Raw genomic sequence first — 24,616 nt, forward strand, 5'->3', positions numbered from 1 at the left:
CCCCCCCCCCTTCCTCTCAGTCAGCCCAGATGAAAAAGAGAACATTAAAAATTTGTAATGTTATGATCTCTACAAAAGGCAATGAAGTTGAAGAATCACACCCCTAAATGTTACAATCAGGAATCTCAAACAGAGAGGTGGAGTGAAAAAGCAGCAGTAGCAAACCTCCTTCAATCAGAGTATCAGCCAATATGAGGCTTAAAGAAAACAAATCAGTTTTGATTCCATAACGTCAAACCTTAAAAATGCTGTTAGTTAAAGATGTAATAAATGTCAAGGAGAAGCTGAGACAGTCTTGCCACATGAAAAACAAAGCCCTGCTCACACAAAGTGAAAAGATTTAATATCCTCTCATTCTTCTTTTCCCTCAAAAAAATTGAAAACAGAGACAAATGAACCGCAGTTCATAGTCAAGTAAAGTTAAACCAGCTTTAACTCTAACAAAAACCAACAGTCCAACACAATCACCTGTACAGACAACCACTTCTAACTCATCCCCCCCCCCCCCCCCCCCGTGTTTTTTTCTTTTTTACTACACACGTATTAAATGACACTGTCCAAAAGGACCACAAAGGATGACTACTTTTCTCCACGGCAACGGCCTGTCATATTGGACAGGCTCAACTATATATTATATATACAATATAGCACGTATAGGTTGAACACAGAAGACTCAAAATCACGAATCCATCGAACTGGGTTTGCGGTCCCGTGTTTTTTTTTCTTTTCTTCTTCATCTTATTATCTTTGAAAGAGATCTCTCTAACTACATATCCCTCAAACTACCGAGGCTGGTCCTGACAAATTCCAGCTATTCTTGTTATACAGTATATATCCAGGATTGCATCATCGAAATAAAACTGTTTTTGCAACATTTTTCACATTTTAACCAAACAACCTTGAACAAAATATGTCATGTGTCAAAGTATTTTTTTTTCCACGTTTTTTTTTTGGGGGGGGGAGGGGGGGGCAACATATATAACATATTTATACGATACAGAACCAAAAAATGTAATTATAATTCTCTTAGAGACAAGATATGGTCCCATAACATGCAGATAAACATGGGAAATATTTTGAGCGTAGCAAGTGACTGGGTCCACAAAATGTTTACAACAGCATTAAAATTGACAAATGCATATCTTCCAATGGTACCAGTAATCAAAGGGCAGTTCAAAGTTAATGCTAGTCAGGGCAAACCTAGGCTTAGAAGGATACAACATCCCAGCAGAAAGACCAAGAAACTCAATAAAATACTTCTCCCCACTCGGCAATTGAACTTGGGTCTCCTGCGTATAACAGAGAAGCCCCAAACCACTACACCACAGACGTCAGTTTCCAGTCTCTTCTTGAGTGAGAAAGTTTGTCGAATGCCGTAATGTACAAAAGAAGAGTCTAATGCACTAATGAAAGCAAATCAAAATATGCACAAACTAGTCTCCAAAATTTTACATTCCTTTCATGATTGTGACACAGTACGTAAGCGTAATTTTGTTTTAAAAAATTCAAAACCACATGTATTATGCATAAAGGCAAAAAGTGCACACTCACTATGATAATAATCGAAATAATAATAATAATTATTATAATTATAATAACAATAATAATAATTACGCAAAAAGTGCACACTCAAAACAAAAAAAATAAATAAAAAATAATAATAATAATAATAACATAAAACAATAATAATAATAATAATAATAATAATAATAACAATACACTCTGGTCCCAGAAAAAAGAGTATTACGTCATCATAAACACTTTTTAAAATTCCCATCATTCCCCCAAACACATCATAAAGGAATAAATGTCATTTGTTCCTCTAGTCTGCTATGGTATCTCAAAACATGAAGATCACATAAATAGCAATATTGCCCTTCCAGAAATTTACACTGGTAATAAAACCAAGAAACAGAAGATTTAATCACCCCTGCAAATTGTATCTTATACGCTAAAATAAGAAGCACAGTCACTGTCAAAACCAGGGCCACCACAACAGGTGAAAGGAACATTGTGAAGAGTTCCCAAGGCAAGACAAAATTTGCACCCGGCTGCCCGTAAAGGACTAAATAGTACGAGGCAAATCTGCGACTAGCAGCTAAAAACATTAAGGTGTAATTTACCGCAGTTTGACTTTTTTCTAGTAATATCTTATATTACTTGCTAAATGATTGTTTCCATGAATACAAAAAGGACCAGCATATATTCAAATATCACAGAACATCATATCAGCTTTTCCTGTCTGATTTCTTTATGGTACATCAAAAGCAATACATCCAAACAGGTTGGCAAACGTTCATTTTTACCTTGAAACAGAGATCACTGTGATCAGAGAAGACGATCCTTATACATTCCTCAGTAAGTCAGCAAAAACATTTGTCAGTACACCAGCAAAAATAAATTTCTTTGCCTTCCACTTAAGAAAAAAAATTAACTGTTGCAAGGGGGGAAAACTCTGAAGGCACATCCTCGGAACTAACTAGCTCGGCACACGGACACAATATCAATCACACTCATGAGCTTTATCATTCAACACTTTCAGACAACGTGTAATCATCCAAAAATGAAATTACGGTGTCTCCTAACTAATCTGGTGTTTCACACAGAAATACGTAAACCGTCTAAACTTCCTTGTGTTGATGGCCGATGTTTCGTTCTGTAGTGCCATGACCGATTTAATCTGCTCAAATTTGAAAGGCTATCTCAGTTCATGTATTCTTTCTTTTATATCGCCAAATATTTCAGATTCTATGCAAATGAGCTGTATTTCCTACTCACATTCTACTTTCTGAAACGTATAGGTTTATGGCCTTTACTAGATTGGTTTGCCTATTCTCAAGCATTTTCCAACATAATATGGTGAAATCATATATACTTTCCCGAACATCACAAGCTATTTGTTAGTGACACACAGAGGGTTAAAAATCGTTAAGAATTTTAGAATTGTGTTTTCTTGAATGCCAAGCAATTTTTTAAACTATATGATAAAAGTGGCAAATATGACCCAAATGAAAAAAAATTCTTGTAAATTTTCATCTTGACATCAATACTGCGCCACTAGCAGATTTATTCGCAGTTTTCAGTCCTGTTTTACACAAGTGCTGTGCACTACTTACAAATGCAACATTCAGTGACAATGACAGAATAGACACAATTTTGAGTATTTCTCAAGCATAGCTTAGAATCTATTGATGGTTCTAAGTAAATATACATAAAGATTTCACATATATACGTAAAAAAGAGTGACTGCCGGCTATTCAACAGCTTGTCAGAGTTGACCGTGGCATCTAAGAAATAGGAAGTTTCTTGGCACATATGAAGTGCTAAATCAGCACAAGAAGAGCCAGAGGCATTCAGACAGTCAGCATATGTGAGGGGTGCTGACAAAATGAGTTACTTCTCGCGATCCAAGAATGGATATATCGGCCGAAAATCAACACCGGACGGGTCAGATTCATAGATTTTCAGTTGAAGCCATTTTGTTCAAGTCTATCTTGTCTTTTATTATTCCATAACTAACAAATTGTGCAAACTCCACATGTAATGTTGATGTATCAATTTCCATAGGGCTAAAATCCTAAAGAAGTAACTTAATTTGTCAGCATGCCTCACATATATGTAAGTCGCATGGTGCATGTGGAACATTGCGACACACACAAACAATTGATTATTTATGACAGGCATGCAGAAAAAGGACAAAATTTATTGCGTCAGAAGCTGAAAAAATGTCATAATGGATGAATACATCATCTGGCCGTGGAAATGCAAGGTAGATCACAATTGAAAATGGCACTGAATTTAATTTCTGAAAAAAGACCACAGTATTGCATTCACTCTACACACCAAGAAAAGCAGCAAATCTGAGAGGAAAACTGCAAGGTTTCCAAAATTCTACAGCAGATTATCTTTCATAATCCATTTTGATGAGTAAATAAAAGGGCTGTGGCATTTGTGATTTTTTAAAAAATAATTTAATACAAAAGTAAGCTCTGTGCATCAAAAGCCAAATGATGAGACATTGATCAGACGAAAAAAATAGTAAGATTCCAAATATGTCTGTTCAAATGAAGAAATTACACACGATATCACAAACACGACGTCTCCACATTAGTTCCGTGTCAGATAAGTCAGTTCAGCGCTTAAGTCCAGCTCATAACAGTCATAACAACTACGCCAAAACTGATAGATATATTCATGGTGACTAGAACGTAAAATGTAACTTATGTAAATCAAAGAGGAAAAGATAGACAAAAGTGATTTACTAAGCACTAAGCAAAGTCAGTTACTTGACAAACTGAAAACACACAGACACAAAAAAAACATTTATTAGCCCTAATGTCATTACTGGATATAAGCAGGTAGGATGTTGATAATATACAAAATGACGATAGAGAAATAGAGACAATGCACAGATAAGCTACTGACACAAATGCCACGTTCATTGAGTTTCCGTTTACCACCTGACTTTTGTTTACTGACGGATAAGTGGGCAAAACTTGTTTTGAGCATAGGCACAGTTTCAACTTCCGGCAACCTTAAAAACTGCCTCTCGATTTCTTCAGATAAAATATTTACAGCACAGTCTTATTATAGTTCACTAAAGTGAACTTTCCAGGAGCAAATCTTCATTTCATTACAACCTTAGTTCATTTAAAGTGGTTTTTCATAGAGGAAAAAAATGTGAAAGAAACAAGAAGTAGCCTCATTATCAATTTCAAGGACAAGTGAGACAATAGGGATACTTTTCTCTATCCCCATCCCCACCCTTCTCTCTCATTTAAGTCACAATAGGCCTGCTCTTGACTCGTGGTCTCTAAAGCCACGTTAACCATCAGCTGTTCTTCTCCACTTCCCTCCGATTCTTTGATATATAACTATCAGACGGAAAAACGGTCCAGCCAAGGAACTCATATAATATGCCAGCTAATAATACTAATCTGACCGTAATACCATTAATTTATGAAAATTATAAATAAACTCAGACTAAAGTTGGTCTTCAAAGAGCCTTATTTCCTGGGAGAGGTTCTTATTAAATTACTGATTTAAATGTTCTATCTTTATGATGCCGAGCACCGCTACTGCAGGGTTAACTATAAGCGACACTCATTCCCAACATGTTCATATCATGTGAATTCAACTGGTAAGTACAAAAAGGAGGAAAATAAATTGGGACCAAAGCAAAATCATTCATTTCTGCAAAAAGTCGTTTGATCCAAGTTCGTTATAAACTCCATTGCGTATGGAAGAGTAAAATCTCAGCGCATTTGGGTACTGTGGTGAACAGAGGAAAAAAGATAACAGTAGGATACTGGTATGAAAAAAAAAAAACTACATAAAAGGGGAGGTTATGAATTAGAAGGAAAGAAGACACAAACGCTGAAAGACAAAAAACTGGAAGCACAGACAAGGAATGCCAAAAAACACATTCCTGCTCTCACAAACAGTGAGATAGCGAAACCACATTCAGTATTTGCACTTATTTGCACTCTCAAAGAAAAGTGAAAATCCAATCAAAAGAAATACATTACAGTTATACACCCATAGATTACCAAAAAGAAAACACATATACACACGTGCAGATGTCAGAACCATTCACCACTGCTTTTTAAAAAATTATATATATATATATATATTTAATGTATGGCAAGCTATTACCAAAATACCTATTTCAACTCTTTTCCAAGCACCTTCACTCCATGCTTACAGAATGTGCATGCAATGCAATTTTTGTAAGTCTAATTTTGAGCCATGATTTCATTCCACATTGCACTTCAATACAGATTACACACTTCCGATGGATTATCCGATACGATAAGATAAACTTTTCAATGTCCATTCAGTCATATGGTACACACACATTATCCTGGTGGCAAGTCTGTAGCACTGACTATCCAGTTCAACATTCGCAATGTGTAAGAGTATTCACTGGTCCCAGGGGGCTAACGGGAGGACTCTCTCCGTGTGTCCACTCCGTGTATGTACAGATTTCCTACCACACACAGCATGACAATGTTGAAGGCGTTGTAAAGGATCATAGATCGGAACCGAGGCTCCAGGTCACCCTGACGGTACCAATAGATCTGCGGGAGACACATAAAAATGAAGACTATTTATAGATTCTAAGCATCAACACAACTGCATCATCAGCACAAATTTACAGAGGTAGAGGGTGAAACACACGAGAGATGAGAGCAGAAAAAAAAATCCTCCCCTCTATCACCTCATGGAGACAAAACCATGACCCTCTGCTGTTGTTTAATTTTCTCCAAGAAGTTCTCTACGCATTTCTCATGTTTTCAAAATGTCTTCGTGACTTATTTTTACTGAAATAATCATTTTGTATTAGTTTTCACTTTGCTCAATAATACCAGTGCTGTCAATTGCATTAATTTATTCTGACCTGAATCATGTCTATAAGCAGCCATTGCAGCAAAACCAAAATGGCCGACATGCTAAGCAAAGAAGAAAAGAAGACACAACAGGAATGAAAAATTGAGTGTGTGAGTTTTATTTTCCAAGTCTGGAGATCATTTACCTCTTTACACCTTTAATACAATTGGAAAAGTAGTTTATTAGAATTATGGTACTTTGATGAAGGATTCTGACACTAAAACTTTCCATTTGTTAACAATACCTATGAGAATCTGTTTGTTCTGACAGGCCCTGGTTATTTTTCAAACATTCACATTATTAATGACAAAGCTAATAGGCATAATTCTGTGCTGTGAAAAGCTAAGACAAATATATTTGTTTTGGGACATCCCAGCTTTCTACACTTTGTTGAGAGATGCCTTTTACACATCAAAATATTATTCCACCCAAAATATCTTTTTGTTATATCGTCGGCCCAGAGTACAAGTGTCGTATGTCCACTTTTCATGAAATTCGAGATAAGACCACTCATGCACTCAAATTCCCAGGTATTGTGTCTCCAATAAGTTTGAAGACACTAAGCCCAGTATTTGTTGAGATATCCAGAACCCACTTGTCATGTGTCCAAAACAGATTAAAAAAGAAGAGAGTACAACTGCCGAACTCCATAAGCATTAATTTCGATACATTTATTTGTTTTGTCGTATCTCCACTTGAGCCAATGGGATGAGAGAGTGCCGTCACATGATTTTGTGGGCAAAGCAAAATAGCGTCGTCTAGAAGAGGACTGTTCAACCATCAAGAGGCCCTAAAAGTGTATGTTCATTGAATTTGAAAGAGTGTCTTGATGAGTCAGAGTGTGTCTGTATGTCCCAAATTCTTTAAATTCTATTTTTGTCATTGTTTTGCAATCATCAGAGCACTCTTAATTCTTTCGTTTTTGTAGTGCTTGCATAGACATTGTTGGTGCCTCTTCTGTGCCTGGGATTTGTGAGGCGGGGGGGGTCCCCAAAGCTTTCTATTTCTATTTTTGTTTTCTTTTGTTCTGCTACATATTGCTTGTATTTCTGCCCTCTCTGTGATTTGAGTATAGAATATCCCCGGGAGACCAAACACTACCGGTTGTGCGTGTAAAATCAAAACATAGCTGGTGTTATACTTTTTATTGTTTCTGTACGCCTCCAATTATTGTTGCCTGATTTCTTATGAACATGGGTGTTTGGTTGTCTCAATTTGCATAGTCGTGTATCCGAGTTTTTACTTTTGATTGCAACATCTTTGGCTCATTTTCACAAAAGGCACATTGCTTGATAATATTAGTAATGGGTGTGTGTGTGTGTGTGTGTGTGTGTGTGTGTGTGTGTGTGTGTGTGTGTGTGTGTGTGTGTGTGTGTGTATATATATATATATATATATATATATATATATATATATATATATATGTGTGTGTGTGTGTGTGTGTGTGCCTATTGAATGAGAGGCTAACACTGTAAGCTCTAGACCACGAGAGCCCCGCCTCCAATAGTAACACGTAATTGTGGGAAGCAAGACCGACTAAACTTTAAAATTAACTCGGACAAAAAATTAAAAGAGAAAAATAGTAACATAGACCACAGATCAGAGTTGCTCTTGTCTTACTCTTTTCACAGTTGTGAGAATTTAAATGTACCTGTGAAGTAAAAACAAACTCATAGACAGAGAACACATTTTTTTTTAAAATACTTATAACTTCAAAATGTACAAACAGTTAATACATGTAAGTTTGGAACATTCTTCTTTCACATTGACCTGCTGTTCCTATTTCCATCTATCAAATATATTGAAATGTTTTGATTTGATTCAGCATTGCGCATATTTTGTCAAGAGGCAATTTTCCTTTGAAACAACCAGAGCTCTCTAAGAGGGGAAAAGGTGGAGGTGGTGAGGAAAAGACGACCAGCCTAGCGACCTATTCCTGTGTGATTCTTTGTTCATGAGGAACGCCGTATCAAAACAGATTTGCTATTGGGAATGTAAAGAATAGCTGGAGTCAGGTGAGACTTCAGGAAAATATATCTGGAGTCGGGTGAGACTTCAGGAAAATATATCTGGAGTCGGGTGAGACTTCAGGAAAATATTTAGGGCCTTTTACTTTTACTCTGAAAAACAAAATATAGGCTTTAAATTAGCACAACAGTTTAGTTTATAACTGTGCTTATAACACAAACACAAACACACCATCCCACATTCGCAGAACAGAAGAATGTGCATCCTGGTCTTGCAGAGTTGTTTGTCAAGAAGGCAATACATACACCGGCACGCATGACCGCACTTAAAAGGGGCGCAAAAATGAGGACAAATTATAATTCAGATTTGATATAGACACGTTGTGGGCCCTCCCTTTCCTGGTGGGGCAACACGACCTGAACAGTGTCTAGATTTTTGTTCTGTAACGAAATAAACAGCTCATGCGGTCATGAGACGCGCTTGTTGAAAAGACGGAAATAATCAAAAGCTAAATAGAATTGTATGCATGCATGTTATGTATGTAAGTTATGCATGTATGTATGTACATGTATGTATGTATGTATGTATGTAGGTAGGTAGGTAGGTAGGTAGGTAGGTATGTGTGTGTGTGTGTCTGTCTGTCAGTCTGTCTGTGTGTGTATGTGTGTGTGTGTGTGTGTGTGTGTGTGTGTGTGTGTGTGTGTGTGTGTGTCTGTGTGTGTATGTGTGCGTGTGTGTATTTCATTTACACTGTATATTGTGTTATGTGTCTTATTTCAAACTCACTGTACGTGTTATTCTTGAACACAATGAGAACAAGGTGTCTGGAAAGGACAATGAAGATTGTTGTTTTTATTATCAAATGGAATTTTCGTTATTATTATACTTTTTTGAAGGGTGCATAGGAAAAAGAAGGATTGTCAACTTTTCACATTTTTGTGATACGCTAATAAGTGGATATCTCATAATGATGGACATGTCCACACATAAATCTGGCTGAAAAAAGGGGGAGAGTCACCAGGTACGCCATGTTTAAAAATACTGTGTTCTATGCAAGAAATGAGAAAGTCAAACTGTAAAATCGTTTGTTTTTTTCTCAAAAGTGAAAAAAATTAAATTACCCCTTTTCCTTTGCCCATTTAGTTTTTGGTTGGACGAGACAGAAAAGTTTGTAGGGCATTGATGGTGTTGTCTGTTGTACTTTGTTTCATGGCACAATAAGGTCAAATGAGAGATATTACACGTAGTAGTGCAGCTATAAGATCACCAGGTGGCCTCGGGACTACGGGTGCGGGGACTCCTGTGTGCCCCTTGTAACTGGAATGACCGTTAGTTAAGATTTACATCCCTTGCAACACAGTGAGGTTATTTGAGAGACGCCATCTCAAATTTCAAACTCAGTCTGCCATAGAACAATGACTTTCATATGAGCCAGGTATCAAAGCCCATTGAACTTCTGAAAAAAAATCTTTTTTTTTTTTTGGGTTTTTTTTTTTTTTTTTTTTTTTTCATATCGTCTCCTGTGGGATTTGAGCCAAGGAGGACCTTCTGCTCTGCAGGCGAGTGACTTTGCCGAGAAAATAGACTAGATTATGGAGAGTTAGAACTTAATATGGAGATACGACATTTGTACTTTGAGGCATTTAGTTCAATTTTTCAGAAACCTGGGTTTTCTTAAAACTAAAACTGTTTCTCAATTCCACAGGAAAACAGAAATCTGTGAAAACTTTTAAAGTTGAAACATTGATTATACACACAAACAATGGGTAACAGTTAGATGAATGAGTTGGTGATTGATTTGAATCTGGAGCCATCTCAAACTTTGAAGGCTTATTTCTCACAACCGGAGTGCTTGGACATACGACAGTTGTACTCTGGGCCGACGATATGGCACTTGCAACTATAATGATGTCATATAAGTGCCGTAGATTAGGGGTGTTACTACAAAGTAATAAACACACACAAAAAAGAGAAGACATAAGGACAATAGATGTTTGACGAAAAGAAGGGGCAAACCACATCAAAGCACCTACCAACCACCCACAAAGTATCTATACGATATGCTGGTTTTGATAGTATTCTCTTCTTCTGTTCAAGTACAAGTAAAATTAAGTGGGGTGAAAATAACAACTACTGTAGCAGCAACATGTAGACAAAAAAGTAAAAGAGAGGAAAATAGAATGATTCTTCTCAATTGTTTTTGTTTATGCAAGTGTTTTACAGTGCTCGCAACTGCATAAGGTCATATGAGCGTGCGGGACACATTAAACATTTTCAGTTTGGAAGGAATTAATTTTGAATTTTGCCAGCGTGGTGGCCGAAGCCTACACTTATTGATTTTGGGCTACCAGGGGATCTTTAATGAGCGCAACTTGCACATGGGACTTCCAAGATTTTTCACCCTTATCCAAGAAGGCTATGGGCTAGATCTTACCTACCTTAAGATCAGGGGTTTGGCTGAAAGTCACCTTTAAGAAGGAGCCAAGGAGTAGCAGTAGAAAGGCTGCAGAAAGAGTCAGGAGACCAGAGGATGGGGCAAAAGGGTGGGGGGACGGGAAGAAAGTAAAGACAAAAGCAGACGACAGAACATGGTTAAATAACAGGAAAGGAGGTGAAAATAGAAAATTTTAGAGAACAAAATTTTCCCGTCGTTGTCAGGTTTCAAACCCGGGACCTATTGAATGAGAGGCGAACACCGTAACCTCTAGACCACAAGAGCTCCTCTAATGATTCTTCAGTGTGTGAAAAGTTGGCCAACCCTTGGGTAACCAAACTCACCAAAAGCAAGTGGGAGCCACAAATGAGTACGATGACAAAAGCAAAAAATACGTTGACACCATCGGGAGGCCAGCTCGGGAAGACAAAAGCACTGATCAGGGTCACCTGAGGAAAGAATTTGAACAATTTCTTTTATGAAGTACAATCACACCTGTCCAAGACGACCACCCGATGTCGAGGAGCAAACTGGTCATCTTAAACAGGTGGTCCTCTTCGAAAGTGTCATTATAATCTAGAAAAAACGCAGGGGGGAGGGGGGAGTAGGAAGTGCTTGTTTTTACAGATGGTGGTCTGCGACAGGAGGTGTCTAGAGCAGGCTCACTTGTAAATATCTCATAGTCAGTCATAATAAAAGTGACAGATGGTTCAATTAAAACTTAACTACCAAAGCTAAATCGCACTTCAAAATACAGCTCTATACCTTGGTCATGACTTCGTTCTCCCTTGGAAATGTTCACAAAACCAGACTTCAATACCACTTCAAAAGAGACTTTCGTTGAGAGTTTTTGTCTTCTGCTACATTTTCAGTGACTTTCAGTTTGTTCTCACTACCTATGCATACACATGATATGATTTAAGATAGCTGCCAGGAAGACAAAATATGTGAGGCATCTTGGTGAAATCAGGCGCTCATCAAAATATTGAAATTGTAGACAACAGCATTTTTCCACTCGAAGGGCAATTTTTAATGATATTTCTTTTTCAGTCTCAACACTTTTTATGTCCATTTAAAAACAGATTTCTGTGTGTATATTACTGAAAAACACTAACCAAAGGCATAAAAAATGTAAATTCTCAGTTTCCAAGGACTCTCCTAAAGCTTTGGAAGTCACCAAACTTTGGCAGCCATTTTCTTGCGAATTCAACCTCAGCTACCAAGCCACCCCAACCTCCTTCAATTGCACATATATATATCTCGACTTCTGTTCAAGATAAGATGAGTATTTAATTCATCAAAAGCAAGGCAAATGAACAGGCTTTAAGATTATATCTATAACTTCATATGTAAAAAAAATTGACGAGCACCTGATTAAACTGCATCATGACACATATGTATGAACAAAACCTCTGATCAAGGGTAGTGCAACAAAAGGTTCACATACGATGATTACTCCATTATCAGAGTTGAAATTTTCATTTTACCAAATCCCCACCTTCCAAGGACATTGCAGTGTTAAATACAGTTGGCAAAATATCATCATCGTTAGGTAATTTGGAAAAAAGAGGAAAATCTCTCTTTCCTTTTCACAAGGCCACATAAATAGCAGATTTCTCCATCCTGTCAAGAACATATGGTCACAATGCACCATGAACTTCTTTCTGTGTTTTAACACTTAATTAAGGCTCCTTTCCCAAAACCAAGGTTCATGTCATAACATTCATATCCTGCTGGGTCAAAACTAGTAAAACCAGTCAAAGACGACTAGTCATAGTCAATGAGAAAAGTCTTCATCTTAGACAGATGGTCCTCTTGGATTGTGTCATTACAGCATCGAAAAAATACAACGAGGGAAGTGGTCATTTGTACAGGGGTTGCCCACCCCCTGAGGCAGTGCTACTGACTGAAGTGTCTTTAGGCCATTCCCAAAGGGGGGACATATCTCGTTCAAGCATAGTAGAATTGTAAATGGGCTGACTCATGTCACGCTCATAACTGTGCCTGATTTACAACAGGGAACTGCTGCTTTTTCTTTCCTGATCCTTACTATTGTCATTTTCCTCTACTTCTTTTGTATGTTTGTCATTCCCTTGTGACCTGCTATTTTGGGGTGCCTTGATAGTCGAAGCAGACCTTGTGCTGTTGAAGCTAGAGAGGTGAGCAGTCTAAGTCTGATTCCCTGTAAAGACTTCTCTGTTGATACCCACCCCTTGGCACTCATATGACCTTATGCAGTTGCGAGCGTCGTAAAACCCTCTACTATAAAAAAATAAAAAGGGGTTGCCTTGAACAGGTAGTTGTTAGGTTCTACTGTATCACTTTGATTATGATGAAAGCCATGATGTAAATTTCAAAAATATCAAATTTGAGTTAACTTACAAACACCATCAGCCCCGTCAAAAGGCCCACCACCAGGTTTATGACTCGATCCTGGAAGGAATTAAACAAAAGGAGACAAAAATTAGAAAAGTTGTCACTGTGTCACAAATAACAAGTCACTGGCACGATACAATTTCATACATCACGTATTTATGCAAAAAAGATTGTCTATCTTGAGAGAGAGAGAGAGAGAGAGAGAGAGAGAGAGAGAGAGAGAGAGAGAGAGAGAGAGAGACAGAGAGAGAGAGAGACAGAGAGAGAGAGAGACAGAGAGAGAGACAGACAGAGAGAGAGACAGAGAGACAGAGAGAGAGACAGAGAGAGAGAGAGAGAAAGAGAGAGAGAGAGAGAGAGAGAGAGAGAACGAGAGGATAGAGAGAGGGGGGGGAGAGAGAACGAGAGGGTAGAGACAGAGGGGGGGGGGGGGGAGGGATACAGAGAGAAAGGGAGGGAGGAGATACAAAAAGAAAGGGGGGAGGGAGGAGATATAAAAAGAAAAGGGGGGGAGGGAGAGATACAGAGAGAGAGGGAGAGAGGGGAAGGGATGGAGGGAGAGAGAAAGACAGGAAGGAAGAGAGACAGAAAAACAGAGAGTGAAAGAGAGAGACAGAAGGAGATATAGAGAGAAAGAAAAAGGTGAGATATAGAAAGAGGGTGGTAAAGAATGAGAAAGAATTTTTTTGTTTGCTTGGGTATGGCTCGGCTATACTATAAAAAGATAAACATAATAATGTATAATACTACTTGTCCACTGAGTTGGGGTCACTGCAGTAGGAACATGTCCATCTCTGCTTTCCCCCCCTCTTCAGGATCCATCCCAGAGTCTGTCAGCTTATAGTCTCCATCATAATCATAAACATAATAGCAGGTGAAAAATCTTTACGTAAAATAAAATCGTATAAACCATCCATACGGTCACTCAATGTCCACAGTTTCACTATTTCTCAAAATTATCAAACTTTTCTCATTTCTTACCTACTTCATACAACGTATGTGCAAATATGGTACAGATCGACATTTGATACCAAAATTGGGGCATATGAAAGCTGAAAATGAATAAAATCTCTTTTTCTTACAAAACATAATATATCAGTAAACTATTAAATAGTAATTCTAAGTATTTCACTATGTCTCAGTTGTGCATATGTGTAGTTAGATTTGATCTCAGGTTATATGATAGATAATGGGTCTCATTGGTAGGTCTTACACAATCTTACCCTAAACGACATAAGCATAATAACAACAAAAAATATATGCCATGCTAAGGACTCACCGATGATCTAGGAGCACCAAATAGTGGCCGATCCAGCGGATCGAGTTCCCTGTGATCCATGATTGTCTTGCAATTATTGTACTGGTATTTGTAGAAACAGATATGGTTTAGGACGCTGAAACACAGCAATTCTACAATGCTCCAAGCCTCTTCCCTCGAACTCTAAATTACAGAGCAAACTCCATCCCTGAAAACGTGAAATACATTGCAGGTGAAAATGACAATATTATTATAATATGCTCTATCACATCAGATTGTTTCTAAATGTCATCAAGGTATATATGTTCTGTCACATTTTGAAAAAGACCAAAAATTTTTCTTCCCTGTTAAATACATGATATGTGTTACATTCAAATTACAGCCACTTGTTTGTTTTAGTAAGGTTTTACGGCGCTCACAACACAATAAAGTCATATATGAGTGTCGAAGATTCGAGGCGTAACAAGAGAGTAATAAACACAAAATAGAAGGAGGGTAGATAAGGACAATAGATGTTTGATAGGAAAGAAGGAGCAAACCACACCAGAGCACCCACCAACCACCCACTTACAGCCACTGACTGAGGTAGAATTCTGGGCTTTTGAATAGTAAGAATAGGAAAAGGAGGACCAGTAGTACAATCACCAAATTGCCAGTGTGGAGAGGCGGACCAAACTGTTGAACACATCCTTCAGCACTGCAAGACACACAGGGCCCTGAGACAGGAAACGTGGCCAACCCCACTGACGCTACAAGAGAAGCTATACGGGCCGACAGATGAACTGAGCAGGACGGCCCAATTTATGACAGATACCAGACTCCAAGTGTGATGCGATCGAGAAGAAGGAAAAGGAGGCAGGGATGGGGGGTCATACTCAGAAGACATGGGTATGAAAGTAGTACCCCCAAAGATAGGAGATGTGTTCTCGTATGAATGTTCTATCATGTAAGTAACAAAACATTCGACTTCAGGGGCTGCAAATTTTGAACAAGGTGATTTAGAGACATGGAAGGGTAAGGTTTCAGTACTATTATTAAGGTAAAAGTATGGATCTAAATAAATAAATTCTCTATATATGAATGAATTTCTTGATCATAGCACAAAGCAGTTAATGCCAAAAAGAAGCATTTCTCTTCAAATTCTATTCTCTGTCTCATATTTATTTTCTTCCAGTACCTGTACTACTGAATAAAATTGGAACATTTAAGTTCTTTAGTTTATAATTATAATTTTCCTGAAACTGCATCTATTGATTGATATATCATTATTGACCATTTCTCTGCCTATCCTGTAAATTTTGCATTCTGTCCAGAGACATGCATTCCAGACTTGTCTTCTATCAGAAAGTAGTCAAGTGTTTGGGATTCAAAATGAGCGAAGCACAATTGTCACATTTTCACTGGAAATTTGGATCTCATCCTATTATCATTTTGAGGATAACTGCCTAGTATGGCACCTAAATGCCTAAAGCCTTGACTATTATATAAAGTTTGGTTAGGTTTGGCTTGAATTTCCAGCTTACCCTACAATACAGAGTACTGTGGGTAATATATTACGGTAATGCAATGGGAATCCATGAAATTTAAGATCAACAAGGAGGAAACATGCAGCAAATTCTAATGAAGATTATGACAAAAAGACAAAGTAAAGTGTCCATGCCATCAATATATGCATCAATCTAGAGTCCCTACTGGTCTTTTTTTTGTGTGTGTGTTTTACGGCGCTCTCAACTGCATAAGGTCATATGAGCGCACGGGTCACACCTAATATCTTCAGTTGGTAGGAAATTTTGAATTTTGCCCTGGTGGCGGCCAAAGCCTACACTTATCGATTTTGGACCACCAAGGGATCTTTAACGTGTGCAACTTGCACACAGGACCTCCGAGATTTTTCGCACTTGTCCGAGAAGGCTAGGTGTAGATCTTTCCTACCAGAAGAACAGGGGTGTGGCTGAAAGACAGCAGTAAGAAGGAGCCAAGGAGAAGCAGTGGAAAGGCTATGCAGAAAGAGTCAGGAGCCCAGAGAAGGGGGCCAAGGGGGTGAGGGGTGGGGGCAGAAGGAGGAAGCGAAAGCAGACGTCAGAATATGGCTAGAGAGCAGGAAAGGAGGTGAGGAAAGGAGAAAATTTTATAGAAGAACATTTTTCCATCGCTACCCAGATTCGAACACGGGACCTTTGAATGAGAGGCAAACACCCTTAACCTCTAGACCACAAGAGCACCCCCAACTGGTCCAAGGCAAGCCAAGTTATGTGTTAGTGTCGTGCGTGTACCTTGTCCTCTGGCAGTGTTGCGGGGTTAATTTTTTACTTAACAAAAAACAACTCAGAGAGTTGGCAGAAATGGCGGTTTAGAGGGGAAATAATACAGGCTTAATTGTAGTATTGGACCCAACTTGAGTTGACTGCTTTACTAATGGTGTTTTTAAAGGTTTTAGGGTGTGTTATTAACGAATATGATATTCAAAACCATCGCAAACGTCCTGTAAATAAGACATTGGTACCTGTATTGTAGGCCTCTATGTATATTTTCAGGAACTCTGCGTACTAATACATCGGGAAATATCAAGGCGATTGCAAGGTGAATCACGTTTCATAAATTGTGCACATGCGCCATCCAATCATTCTGAATATTACTTATTGAGCATGTGAGATCTAACCGTTTTGTTTATTAATTATTGCGCATATGTGTGCATTTCACTGCATCTGCAGCGCTTTGCTTATAGTAGTAATAGAATGTCACCATTCCCTTTTAGTTTGAAATTTTTTAGTCTTGCTATTATTCTCGCGACTCTTCTTGTCTCGGTCAAATCATGTTATGGATTCGTGCCAGCCGTGCATCTTCAACTATATACCCGAAAACACCAGAAAAGCCGCGTTTTTTTAACAGCTGCATGGTATTTTGCTGAAGGAAGTGGTGTGCCCAAAGTGTTCTACGCAGTACACATTTTGGGAGGACATGTTTATGGCAATGCAGGAACAGTTTTGTGATTCCTGAGAGAAAAAAGAGGAGGCATTGTGTCTTCAGTGTTTCCGACAACAAGGGCAAGGGTTCTTTCTTGGATCAGGAGGATCAGAGACAGTGACAGATCAAATGCCCCCTGAATTTTACCATAATTTAATGTTTTGCAGTTCGGGTAGTATCCCTGTTCTTTGTGTTGCCTATTTGGTCATGAAGACTTCTGGATTTCTTCTATGGATGTAAACAAATGGATCATGGACTTTAACGAATGGAACTACAAGATCACCAATCTACCACGCTCTTTTACTAAATTAAATTGAATGTTGTTTTGTTGGCTGGCCCTCTGCGGAACTCCTTCCTTCCTTTATGTGCATTGGCAAAACCTTGCAGTAAGTTAGGCAGGCGGTATAAGAGCTCTGACATAACAAAAACATACAAAAGCGAAAAGAATTACAGAGAAACCTTAATTTTCCTACCTGGCATGAACAGTAGATCTACTCAGTACTAACTACTCAGCCACTCTCAGAAGACGAATGCGAGATAGCTGGCAGAGGTTCTTGTGGAAATGAAAGGATATGAAAAGTCTTAAAAGAATCCTATCAAAACGTATGCAAGAGCTGATCGCTGCTTTTTTGTGTCTGTGTGTTTTTTATCGAAGGAGAACTACGGAGCAATTGTATTGCATGACGCCAGCAGTAGGTGTTTTCCGTTGATCGTGACTGTTAGATCTGTCTCTGGTCAGTCAAAACAAAGATTGAAGATGAATAATATATTACAGTGATCTCCCTTGTTTAAATGTTACACTAAAAACACGGAACTGTTCGCATACTTTTCCAGCTTGAGCGCTGTAAAGTATTTTTGGCGGTCAAAACTCATCAACCGCGAAACGTGTATAATCACGGAGTCACTGCGGTCACCCGACCTTCCCCCTCCCCCCCCCCCGAAAAAAAAAACAAACAAAAAAAGAACAAACTAACAAACAAATAAACAAACAAACATACAAAACCCCAAAACCTCTAAAAAAAACATTACATTATTTTATATATATATCCTTTATTTGTATACTCTTCCAATATTCTGTACGCTTTAATGACACTGTAATTGTCAATTTTTACGTTCCTGTATCAGAAGGAATGGCCCATATATACATATATCCCGCAGTTTTTCTGAACTTTATGTTTTCCTTTGTTTTGACCAATTTTGATTTTTGATTTGCAATGTGGAGTCGGTGGTGCTAGCGTTGAACTCGTAGTAGCCTACTGAAAGGCTGTAGGTTCCAACCCCCATCAGGGAGAGGCACTTTACACAAATTTTCCTCAAACCCGATATAAACAGTGGAAGATTTAGTCAGTGTTTAATCAGCTGCTTGCACTGCATGAAGTGCATATTAGATCTATATGCCTCCAAGGAAGCTGAGAATGTTTTTGAGTGTTCCAGGTCTGCTGGGGCAATGATAGGGCCTTTAAATAGTAAAATGTGTACACATATACTGTTTGGGGGGGTTATGCACTATACTGCCATAACGCTGACAAAACGCCTTTTTCATTTTTTGCTCCAATTTTTTTTCTTTTTTTTTCGCCAAATCGAAAGCCTAATCAGTCACCCTACTTTTTTGCAAAAATCGAAGTGAAAGTTCCTCTAGTTTTTGAATAAATTGGAATTCAAATTTTGGAATAAAACGTCTTTTTTAAATGGTTATACTGACAAAAAGCCTTGAATCTTTATCTCGAAACTGCTGTGAAGGAAAAAAAAGACATTTTGCCAGCTTACGGCAGTATGTATAGATCTATGCCTTTCATAATTATGACAATATTATGACAATTATATCTTTTTTAGAGGCAGACGAGGTATGAAAACGAAATTTGACGCAAAGCTCTATATACTGGCCCTATAGAAGAGTTACAGGGAAAATCAAGAGGACAAAAACAAGCACAGAGATATGAAGAGCAGAAGAATCAAAGACCTATCAGAAGTACTGTCAGTGTCAGACAACTTCTAAACAACTCAAAACAATACTACCTATATCTAGAGAAAAAAAGGAAGAAAAATTCATTAGAAATCTGTTTATTCAAAGACTCACTTTAGATCAAAATGTATAAAACAATGTATACAATCTCTGAGGTTCGTTTTCAACCAGTGTGACAAAGGGATTTTTCTTAGGGTTAATGGGCCAGTAAGAATTAAGCATGTCATTAACATATCAAGAGAAATCTAAATACACAGCAAAATTTATACCAATAACTTTTTATGTGGTCACTCAGATATTCTTGAAAAGTTCTCATTTTTACATTATCACAAAGTAAAATCTGAATCTGAAACACATAAAAGGAAAAAATAAATGGCTCAATATATTACGGTGGAAACCCTTATATCACCTTAGTTTAAGTACACGTGTATGAAAAATAAACACTTATTTGTAGAGCAAACACACACCTACTGTAAACATTAGTTTGCGTGGAGTAAAAACAAGATGAGCACCTGTTCCAGCAAATCACTCGGTGCCATCAGCATTCTTTAAGGGGAGGAGCGACCCTTGATTTTGCAGATTTTGGGCTATGCAAATTTTATGTTGGCTGATTTTTTAAAATCAACCAGTTTTTTGTCTAAAAATAGCATGGATACAATTGAGAAAGTCTTTATTCTCCTGGTAAATTGCCTTTGAAAACATGAGGATAGATTAATATAGTGAATTTTCCCAATTATTGTCGTTTTTCGCAAAATATAATTTTTTTGCAGTTTTTTCCCTACTCCTTATTTGACTTTCATCCTTTTGACAAGCAAGTTTTAGGAAACATAGATGGCAAACCTGCCATCAATGTAACAGATAGACATTTGAGAAAAGAAATAACACTTTTCCATTGGCAAGTGATTACGCAATCTGAAGGTAGAAAAAGTTTTTTATACTTCGGGAAAATTCTCATATTTTTTTCTCTTTAGCACTTATAGAAAAAACTTACTGTTACTCTGATAGGGTCTAGTTCAGGTATACTCTCACCAAATTTGGTCAAATTTGGTCAATAAATAAGAAAGCCTTAGGAATATGAAATCCATTGTTTATTTTCAAGATGGCGGCCGTTTCCATAGCAACCGCTGTACCTATGCCAAAATAAAATTGCGCATCAAGAGATTTTACTATGTCTAACTTATACGTGTACTTAGATTTGATCTCGAGCAACAGACATAGAAAATTGTCCTCAAGGGTAACTCCTCCTGTTAAACATCACTATTACTTCTACTGATAGATTCTAAACAGAAGATAGACCTCATGATGAGCCCAAATGTTAAGCATGTTGACATTTGAAAAGACTCTATTTGCTTCTAAATTGAAACTACAACTAATGACTGATTAATTTGAGGTTCATTGAAAGTTTGTCATTAAGTCTACTCAAGAAGCCCAAATAAAATCTGAAATTATGCAAATTGAGCCCAAAAATGTGAAATTATGCGATTCTATTAATTTTAAAAAAGAATGATAAAGGAAAATAATCAGAAATTATGCAAAAAATGATCAAATTTGGCTAAATTATGTGGGGTGTATAAAACCCCTTGGACAGCATAATGCATACTAATGGTGAAAAAATGCCACTTACTTCACATTTTACTATAACTCTTTTGCATGTAGATCTACCACTACTTAACCGTTGGAACGCAGTGTGATGTTAGCCATTACTTGGTTTAAATTTTCAAACATAACATATTTAGATCTGATGACGACATAAGAAAACTTAAATGGACTCGTCTCATCCATCATTATAATTCTTCTCGCAGTCTTACATACGCTTTTGAATAGATTGACAGGAACAATGCACGTTCCTCCACCCCTATTATAACTTCTCGTTTCAGATTGGTTCTTTCGAACATAACAAATGATATAATATATATCAGCAATTTAAAAAGTTTGTTTCATTATTCTATTGCTTTTGTAATATCTGTGAACATCAGAATTCAACAAGCTTTTCAATGATAACTAGCTGCCTCTACAATATTTACTACACCATCTGTAAAAGCCGTTTTTTATTTCCGTATATGATATCTTCAAAATGATTCGTGGAGTAAGAAAATTACATCCAAATGGTTTCAACAGCTGAAAAAAATTGTGTCCTGAATGAGTTAAACAAGTTTAACATTTTTGCACAGAATATAAAAATTAAACCAATTCAATTTTACAATAAAAGCGTCCCCGGACAAAGTCTGAAACAATCGTAACAACAATTAACATTTCTTCAAACTTTAGTGTGAGATCAAATTCTAAAAACAACAGGAAAAATGAGGTATTTTGACTTATAAAGTAATATCATAGAGGAACAAGAGAGGGTGTAACTAAAAGATCAAAGACCAATCAACAACACTTATACATATTCAGTCTTGTAATCCACTATCATACATCATGAAAACGTTAGTACAGAAATAATTAAAATATGAGATAAATTTCAAGACACCAACACCCTGTTTTTGTGTACTATGACACTTACAGCTACAATTAATGTTAATAAATCTTGAATACACTGGAATGTGATTGTACTTGCATATACTTGCATACATTATATATATATATATATATATATATAATATTTCTTATGAGACCGAGTATCTATAAAATTCTTCAGTTGATTTCTTTACCACTAAAATATGATGTTATATAAACTGAGCGATTTTTTAAAAAGCCACCTTCTTCACAGAACTTAGATCTGATGTAAACAGATTTAAAACGTGTTTTCAACAACTAACTCTTTCAGCAAACCAGATCCCAATGTCAGATCTATGCTCAATCTCCAAAACAATGCAAACTGTTGAGAAGAATGCTTCCGCACATGTGCAGCTGTACAAAAAAATAAAACCACACAAAGTACCCAAATCCATACAGCCCTCATTTTTATCCATGTAATGTAATTTAAGTAGACAAGTATCCATGGATGGACCTCAAGAGACTGTAGATAAATGAGTGAGTATTTTTAATAGTTTCAAGAGCAAACGGATTTAAAACAAGACAATTTCCTTTGGCAGCTACTAAAGGACTCAGAAAAAATCTCTCTTCGTACACTGCCCAAAAAGTATAATGAGGCCTACAAATCTATATAACATAAAAAAAACATCAAAGGGAAGGAAATCAAGGGAATAGGTCTGGTAAGAAAAAACAACTAATTAACTAAACAACAGAAATACAAACAAATTTCATCACTGATTTCAGCCGCCCTAGGAAAGGTTATATGACAGAAACAAAAATGAATGCACAATCATTTAATTTCCCTTCCCATCGTAATGGCATTTACTCTTGAGCAATGTACCACACTTCATTGTGCCTGTCCAGGATTCTAAATGGACTGTCATAGCCTGCAGAGTAGAAGTAGTCTTTGTCAAACTTTTTTCCATCCTTCAGCAATGCCATGGCCAATTCCTTTGCATTTTTCAGCCAATCAGATTGAGAAGCATATCCACCAAACGCCCTGTTATGGGAGAAGAATATATCAGTAATAGAAGCAGCAATGAACTTTCAGAACTTAATTGAGTGATTGAATACATTTAGATTGAGTAAACAAAGGTGGTCATAATAAACATTTGTCAATACAAACTAATCAAAACTGAGACTCGTCATATTTTCTTTTCTCATGACAAGTTTTAGAAATTGACCTGCAAACACTGTCATTTCATCTCCTATAGGCAACACATAACAATTGGGCCTCAATTACACAACATTATGAATAAATGGTTTTTAATTAATGCTGTTTTAACCCCACTTTTCCCCCATTGCAAAAATAGTCATCTTTGTTTTCATTTTCACTCTCTTATTTCAGTTTGTTTGGTAGAACTTTTGTGGCACTCACAACCGTATACGCTCAAATGAGCACGCACTCTCTACTTTGTTAGACATTTAGTCATGTTCATTTTATAAAATCTCCACTCACTTCACAAATACTCTCTGTTCGGGCAATGAACTCAGGTATACAGTTTTGTCACTTGGTTGTGGGGGATCCTTGACGGAGGTGGACATGTAGAAGGACATGGTGAAGTTGTTCTCACAGGCTGGGCCCTGCCCCGGAATAATCCGGTCCAGGACTGGGGCAGTCATGGTAATTTTCTCCTCTGCAACAAAGTATCAAATACAGTCTAGCAAGCACATACAAATATCGGCGAGACTCTGAGATATTTTCATTAATTTTGCTGAGTACATGTTTTAAATACCAAAAATATAAATGTACATGTATAAGAAAAAACTCCAAACCTGAAAATCTGTTCCCTCATATGCACGTTTTGCTATACTAGACTGTATATTGTACATAAACAGTGCCCTCTGGTTAAAACAGCTATACCAGTGCTGACAAAAAGTTGGTTGTGATAAACAGATATTAAGGTATAAAAGGGTTCTTGGCAAATAGCAAAAGAATTCATTGCACATCAGTGATAATAACATGAATTGTTCCTCCTAAATCTTGCCAAGTTTTGCATGAGAACACACCATAGGGAAATCTGATCAGGCCTGGAAATGAATTTACATGTGCATGTACAGAGGGGATTGTTTAAACTGAAAACTGTTCATCAATCCAAAAACAAAGCAGTAATCTAAAAGAAATTACAATCCCTAATCTTTCCTCCTTTGTCTTTGTAAGAAAACTATAGATTAGCTGAAATGCTCCAATCAAAATAAATCCTGAGAGTTCTGTCGTCTAAATTCCACTGACTTTCTCAAGTAAAAAAAATTATCAAGTCTTCCATGATTTAAAATAACTAAACAGAAATGGGCCTGAGAGAGGTTTTACCAGAGAACTGTTAGCCTGTATTATCTTATACAACACATCAATAGGCCAACACACAGTGTGTAGTGACCCAAAGAGAATGAATGTATATCCATCAAGCAACCTTTAGTTTGTGATGGCCCATTGTCTCTCCAAAGCTAGATTACCTGATCAAAAACACAAGAGCATGTGATGTGTCTCATGACATCATTGGCATTGGGCCTTGGAACGAAACAATTAAACTACAAAGGGAGCGAGTGAGAGAAAGGGAGCGGGATGAAAGAAAGAGAATGAAAGAAAGAGAATGAAAAGAAGAAGACATAAAGAGTTAAAGAGGGAGAGATAAGAAAGATTGTTTGAGTACTTACATGCACAACAGTCTTATATTGGTGGATGTACTTGTGGTGGAAGGCTTATTAAAAGATGCATTTCTTTGGGTTTTTTCAGTTGTCAAAAACAGAATTTTCATTTGGGAAACAAACTTAACCCCCTGCCCCC

At 37.3% G+C, this 24,616-nt stretch overlaps 2 protein-coding genes across 2 annotated transcripts in view; both read right to left on the reverse strand.

Moving 5' to 3' along the window:
* Positions 1 to 1,842: 1,842 nt before the first annotated feature.
* On the reverse strand, positions 1,843 to 18,188 carry LOC101845438 (transmembrane protein 243). Its single transcript, XM_005089865.3, has 5 exons — positions 17,864 to 18,188; positions 14,448 to 14,634; positions 13,175 to 13,225; positions 11,137 to 11,241; positions 1,843 to 6,080 (listed from the first exon to the last, which is right to left on the reverse strand). The coding sequence occupies exons 2-5, from the start codon at positions 14,505 to 14,507 to the stop codon at positions 5,940 to 5,942; spliced, it is 357 nt and encodes a 118-aa protein (XP_005089922.1). The 5' UTR covers positions 14,508 to 14,634; positions 17,864 to 18,188; the 3' UTR covers positions 1,843 to 5,939.
* Positions 18,189 to 20,112: 1,924 nt separating this feature from the next.
* Positions 20,113 to 24,616, reverse strand: part of LOC101845662 (heme-binding protein 2) — a gene marked incomplete in the record, with an annotated part of 9,531 nt that continues 5,027 nt past the window's right edge. Inside the window, 2 exon segments of the mRNA XM_005089866.3 lie at positions 20,113 to 22,831; positions 23,291 to 23,468. Of these exon segments, the coding sequence (XP_005089923.2) occupies positions 22,654 to 22,831; positions 23,291 to 23,468 (356 nt within the window).

Source organism: Aplysia californica, unplaced genomic scaffold (genome assembly GCF_000002075.1).
Source record: "Aplysia californica isolate F4 #8 unplaced genomic scaffold, AplCal3.0 scaffold00010, whole genome shotgun sequence".
In the NCBI taxonomy this organism is placed as follows: domain Eukaryota; kingdom Metazoa; phylum Mollusca; class Gastropoda; order Aplysiida; family Aplysiidae; genus Aplysia; species Aplysia californica.